The following is a 6676-nucleotide window of genomic DNA, read 5'->3' as shown; positions in this document are numbered from 1 at the left end:
ATAGTTAGTTTATTTAATATTACTATTTTAATAAAGAAAGCTTATATTTCTATAGTAAGGTAAATAAAAAGAAAAAGTATATAGCTAAAGGCTATTAAAGTTACTTTTTTATTAGTATTTTTCCTTAGATTCTTTATTACTTAGTATTCTAAGTACTTAAATAAATATAGTTAAAGGGCTATCTTAATACTTAGCTTATTAAGGTCTTTATTATTAAAAGTATAATACTAAGTACTTATTAAGGTAATATTATAGTATTTATTTAGTATTACTATAGATTAAGTTAGTAATATAAAACTAAGGGAATTAAGGGTTAATTAACTTATTACTTTTGTAATAGTATAAGAGGTATAGGTATAAGAGAAAGGAAAAAGGCTAGGCTACTATACCTTATATAGTAGCCTTTTTTATATATAGAAGCTTTATTAGTAATAGTTAGAGTTTTATTAATATAGGTAACTTTAATAGAAATAAGCCTACGCTTTAACCTACCCTAGAGGGGTTAACCCTAAATTATAGCTTTTATAATAGATTTTTATACTAATAGTTATAGTAGTTAAATAGGGGCTTTTAATAAAAGTTATTCTATAGTTATATTATATTTCCTTAATATCTCTTTATAAATAATAACTCTTTATTTCTCTTTATTTTCAAGGTTTTCTTTTAAATTATAGTATTTATTATAAATTAATATTAGTTTTATATCTATAGGGGTTTTAAGTATTTATATTATACTTAATATTTAAGGTTCCCTAAGCTTTTTATTTTTTATTTAATATTTAACTTTTTTATTTTTTCTTTATAATATTTCCTTACTATATTTAATATTCTTATATTTCTTATAATATTTTTACTAATACTTTTATTTTTCTTTATTTATAAAAGGTTCTTTTTCTTAAGTATAGTATTTAAGGATTTCTTTTCTTAACTTAAATAGGTTATTTAATTACTTATAAAAGCTTACTAAGTATATAGGCTATATTATCTTAAGTTTCTTTTCTATTAGTATAATCTTATTAGCTATATTATATCTATTATAATATATTCCTAATACCTAGGTATATTTTACTAGGTAAAGGCTAAATCTATTAGTAATTTTAAGTATTTAAAGCTTACTATAATTTAGGTCTTATAGCTTCCTTAGCTATAGGTATTACCTTACTATATATTTAAATTAGTTATAATTATAGTACTTATATTTAAATATATCTCTTAGCTTTTAGTTTATAAATATATAGTTATTAGATATTAATCTTAGTTAATTTATTTTAGGTTAAGTAACTTCTAGTACTATAGGTTTTAATTAAGTTTTATATAAAGTATTATTTTATAGTTCTTATTATTACTATAGTTATTATAAAAAGCTATTATATTAGTTACTATAATTATTATTATTATAGTAATATTAATTAAAGTAATATAAATTAAACTAGCTTTTCTTTTTAATAGTATTTTCTTTTTCTTTTTTATATTTATATTATTATTTATTAATCTTAATAGCTATAGTAATATATTTTATAAAGTTTTTAAGTTTATTTATCTTAAAGAGTTTATCTTTAACTTTTTCTTTTAAGCTTTAGTAGTATAGTTCTATAAGTATATTATTATTTTATTAAATATTAGCTATAAGCTATTAAAACTTAGTTAAGTATACTATATAAAATTTAGTTTATTTTAAGAATAGGATTTTTAATATTACTTATTATTCTTTATTAATAATTCTAAAATTATCTTTAAGTAATACCTTAAAATTTATTTAATTTAAGAATATATTCTAGGTTTTTTAATCTTAAATATTTTCTTTATTTTCTAAGTAATCCTTTTAAATAGATTTAAACTAATCTTTAATATTTCCTTAGATAAAAGGTATTATAGTTAATATTTTCTTTTTTACTATATTTAGTTTATTAGAAAATAAGTAAAAGTATTTTTTTATTTAAGTTAAAAATAGTAAGATATTTATAAATTACTTATAAAAGGGTATAAATAAAGGTAACTTAATAACTTTACTAAGGTTATAGTAATTATTAGTAAGTTTAACTATAGCTATAAGTATTATAGGTTATTTATTTATTTATTCTTATAAGGTATATATAGTACTTTTAAGCTACTAAAGCTTAGCTATTATTTTAGCTATACTAAGTAATACTTTAATATAAGAAAGTATAAGTTTATTATTAGTAGTATTATTAATTATCTTAATAGTATATTATTACTTAGTTATAATATAGTATAGTTTAAATAAAAGCTATTAATATATAATAGTTAGATTTTCTAAAGAATAAACTAATTTATTTTAAGTTTATATTAGTAAAGTTATAAGGTATTATACTAAGTAATTAATAAAGTATTATATTTCTTAATAGTAAATAAAGTAAGTTAAGTATATTTAAGTAAAGATATTTTATTAATAGCTATTAAGCTAAGTATATTAACTAATACTAAATAAATATATATATACTAAGAGTAATTATACTATAGTATTAGGATTACTTAGTAATTTTAATAGTTACTAGTAATTTTAAAGAATTACTAGTAATTATTCTTCCTTAGTAGTAATCTAATCTTAATATTTATTAGTTAAATTATATAGTATATAAGGATTCTATTTAATTAGTAAAAAATATAGGGGGTATATAAGGTAATAACTAGGATTATAATATTAGAGTTAAGGTAGGCTAAAGTTAAAGGCTTTAGCTAGTACGTTAATTAAATAAGATTATATAACCTCTTAATTGTACCTATAGTAATATAACCTAATAATATTATTAATAAGTTTTTAATTTTATTAATAAGCTAATTTTATAGCTTTACTAAAACTTAAATATTATTTATTTTACTATTTCTTTACTAGTTCTCTTACTTATAATTACCTCTTATAGACTTACCTTTATAATAATATAATTAGTATAATATAAATTAATATATTACTAATAAATATTAAGTAATTAAAAGTTTTAAGTAAATTATACTATAGAGTTAAAGTATTATTTATAAGTTATCTTTATGTAATCTATAGTTCTTAGACCCTTCCTTTACTAGCTTTATACTAGTAATGTGGGGGAAGGTCCAAGCTCCCTCGCGTACCAGGTCGAGACGCAGGCAGGGACAGACAGCTCCCAATTTGCATCTCCGCTTCCTCCTGGGGCTAAAATCTTCCCCTTTAATCAATCACTTGCCCAGATTGTTGCGCCGCCAAATCCGGTTATCCGAGACCCATATCCCTCGTGAAACGTGAGCCGTCGCTGGGAGGGACCAACTCCCCTCACTTTTGTGCCGCCTGTCTCGCCATGGCTCTTTCGGCCAATTCGAAAGATGCCCCAAGCCTGGAAGCGAGTGAGAAGGACGTCTCACCTAAACCAAAAGCTCAGTCAGCCCGCCAGACAAGCAAGCAGCAAGTGCGGCATCGTGCTTCCGTTGCTTGCGCATCATGTCGCGATCGAAGAATTCGATGTGTTGTTCCTAAGAATCAAAATGAATGTATTGCTTGTGCAAAGTCCGGCGCAGAATGCATCATAAAGAATGACGATGAGCGCAGAAGGTATGCGCCCTGGTTTCCCCTTGTCCACGTCGTTCCAGTCTGATAGAATCATCTCAGACCTATTTCTAAAGCATATATGTCGTCATTGTCAGATCGAATCTCCCTGCTTGAAGGTCTCCTCTTAGAAAAAGGCGTCGTACCACCACCCGCAACTCATCCTCCAAAAACAAGACACGATTTTCAAGATGGCGTAGCTGCTGGATCGAGCAATCCGGATCCATCACCACAGTCTGATTCAAAGTCCCCTGGAAGCGAGGGCCGTTCGCCACCTGACTCGCACGTTGAAGATCTTGCGGCAAACGAGAATGAGAGCCAAAGTGAGAATCAACAAATGAATCCCACATCTGACGAAAGCTCGCCTTTTCGAATCTTTGATCCAAAGCAAGGGGATATCATTCATCGACTGCTTTCCACCAAAGGCAACCTGTCATTCGACCAGATCTCAGGGCACCTGCGGTTCTTTGGTCCCACCGCCAACAGCCATGTGTACGCCGAGTCGACCAGTTTATCGGATAATCATGAGCCTCCGGAACAAATTCGCAGAGCCGTGAAAACTATCCGATCCCTGAGTCAGGAAACTCACGACTATCTCATTGAAAGCTTTTTCCATTATTACAATTCTGTTATTCAAATTATCGACCGATCCGCTTTCGAGGCTGACCGGAGTTCCAATTCCTCCAAGTTTTACTCCCATTTTCTTCATGTATCAATCTTAGCCATGGGGTATCGTGTCGCAGATATGGACAGGGAGGATATGCGGAAGATCACACTTAACCCGCGAGAAAGCACGCTCCATCGAGAGGCCAAGCATATGCTAGATATCGAACTTGAACGCCCAGGTGGAATCCCTAGCGTTCAGGCTTTACTACTGCTTGGTGATCTTGAATGTGGTGTCGGTAGGGATAACACAGGGTGGATGTATTCTGGTGAGTTTTGAATTCCAAGATCCGTTTATAGTTGACGCCAAGTTAATCGGATTTAGGAATGGCCAATCGTCTTGCCTTTGATATTGGGCTACATCTCGACTGTGCCAGCACCGTATCCGAGCAGGATACCAAGATTCGAAATATGGTAATGCAAGCATGTGTTATTTATGACAGATACTGGGGGCTATTCTTGGGCCGCCCACTGGCTATCAAGAGCCAAGACGTCGATCTTCTCTCGAACAGGTTTTCACAACTGGCAGCTTTTGGATTTGATACCGTCAAAACAGATCTGACAACAGAAATTTACGAACAACTCATTGAGTTGATGGAATTAGCAGGTCGTATTGTCGAGATACGAGACCTGACAAGCTCTAACAAGGCTATGGAACAGTCTGGCACATTTGCCGCAGCAGAGTCCGAAGAAAACAGATATCTTCAGGTAATAAACCTTGACAGGCAGCTTCAAAACTGGTACAGGCGATTACCAGATCGGATGGCGTGGAAACCGAGCAACGTCAAAACTGCACCGTTCAGCTTTTTCCTGCTGCATCAGCAATACCACGTTACTATGATTTTATTACACCGGCCATGGGCGAAGTATGGTTCCATCACCGGTGACAATTCCAAGCCTGGATCTTCATCCGGTGTTGAAAACGAGGGAATGTCAAAACCCGAGACCATTGGGCAATCACTTGGCCACAACCCAGAAGGATCCTCGGTATCTACAGATGATCGTCAACGTGTAGTTCATGGCAGTCGTACATCTTTAGCACGCAGTATCTGCACGCAGCAGGCAATACGAGTCGCTCGGATCTTCTGGCAACACCGCCAACGGTTTGACGGCCGTAAGATCTTTATAACTGGGATTCAACATGCCGGTACTGCTTCCATAGCATTAATCGCCGCTCTTGCATATCAACGCAATGAGCCGAATCGCCAGACTTACACCGGCTACCTCGAGATCCTTTCCGATGCTGTGGGTGACATGAGTGCTACCTATCACCCGGCCATGAGGATGGATGATCTGCTCAAGGCTGTCCTCGATCAGATTAGGGGCACCATGACCGATGCACCACGGTCCCGCAGTGGCAGCACGGGTCATGTCGTTAACGTGGGTGTGGGCAATGCAAAAGGTGTTTTCACTTTTGAAGGCAATTCGTCGACTCCCATAGTTCCAGTCAGAAGAGAAGCGGACGCGGAGTTCAGCCAGCCTGTGAAGAAAAGACGACCTTCTGTTCACCGGCAAACGTCAGATTATGCTTCATCAAAACCATCCTTCATCGGAATGCCGACGCAACCTGCGCCTACGCTTACCGATAAAGCTTATACGTTGCCATACGGCGAGCATAGTCAGCCACCGCTCGACTCTATCATGTTCCCAATGAACGTGCATAGCCAGCCAGATCAGCTTGGCCTTAACCTAGCCGGTGGTAATGCCGTCAATGTTCATCACGCTGAGATTACTTCGGCACATATGGTTGGAGCGATGAGCACTCAGAACCTCCCTACTCCTCTGCCCGATAACTGGGGACTATCCAACATGCAGCCCCCTTACCCGCAGGGTCACTTTCATGGTGCTATTGACTGGACATCTGGAACTGCTGGCCTCAGTGCAAGCTCAGTTCTGAATCAGAGTGCTGCCATGTCAACTGGCATAATGTCGGGGATGACCACCTTCAACCCAACGAAAGAGCCGGAAAGTATTGATGCATATGGCCCTGGAGGAGGGAAGCCTATGCCTGGAAACAACGACAACGGCGGTGAACAGCGAACCTATCCGCTTGATTTCTTTCATTTTGCTTAGTTTGGCGCAAGTGGCTGGTTTTGTGTCTTGTGCAAGGTGTTCAAGGTTGCCCAGGCTTGTTCTGATTTATTTCTGCATTTTGAAATTGTTGGCTCGATCTGAACGTCTTTACTTTTCTGGATAGGAGAAGTGTGTAAAGCTACGAAGCTCTATACTGGAGAGCACAATCTATAATGTGGAATATGATATAAGCAGTATATGAGGCCATATGAAAATCAGTATTGAAGAATTGTGCTGCTTGTCGTTTCTTTCTCTTGGGCATCAGGTCCCAATGGCCCCTCTATGTTTTACTGCAAATGGTGAATATTACCGAGAAAAAGTATTTAACTCATGTTTACGTTTAATTACTTACCACTTGCTCAAGTTGATAATCGGTTGAATAACCTGTTTTGTAGATGGAATCTT

General features: G+C 34.3%; 1 protein-coding gene across 1 annotated transcript; it reads left to right on the top strand.

The window, feature by feature from the left end:
* Nucleotides 1–3144: 3144 nt before the first annotated feature.
* On the top strand, nt 3145–6599 carry B0J16DRAFT_308958 (fungal-specific transcription factor domain-containing protein). The gene is made up of 3 exons (XM_046124892.1): nt 3145–3541; nt 3599–4467; nt 4524–6599. The coding sequence occupies exons 1-3, from the start codon at nt 3291–3293 to the stop codon at nt 6269–6271; spliced, it is 2868 nt and encodes a 955-aa protein (XP_045980346.1). The 5' UTR covers nt 3145–3290; the 3' UTR covers nt 6272–6599.
* Nucleotides 6600–6676: the final 77 nt, after the last annotated feature.

This window comes from Fusarium flagelliforme (genome assembly GCF_020744385.1).
Source record: "Fusarium flagelliforme strain FIESC 12 MPI-CAGE-AA-0113 chromosome Unknown B0J16scaffold_6, whole genome shotgun sequence".
NCBI classification, from domain to species: domain Eukaryota; kingdom Fungi; phylum Ascomycota; class Sordariomycetes; order Hypocreales; family Nectriaceae; genus Fusarium; species Fusarium flagelliforme.
This window is presented reverse-complemented; position numbering and strand designations above follow the sequence as displayed.

Bases quoted from the DNA above. Each gene is read 5' to 3' on its own strand.
- B0J16DRAFT_308958 (XM_046124892.1), top strand. From the start codon at position 3,291: ATGGCTCTTTCGGCCAATTCGAAAGATGCCCCAAGCCTGGAAGCGAGT. The intron at 3,542-3,598 runs GTATGCGCCCTG...GAATCATCTCAG, and splicing joins AATGACGATGAGCGCAGAAG to ACCTATTTCTAAAGCATATA. The intron at 4,468-4,523 runs GTGAGTTTTGAA...AATCGGATTTAG, and splicing joins CACAGGGTGGATGTATTCTG to GAATGGCCAATCGTCTTGCC.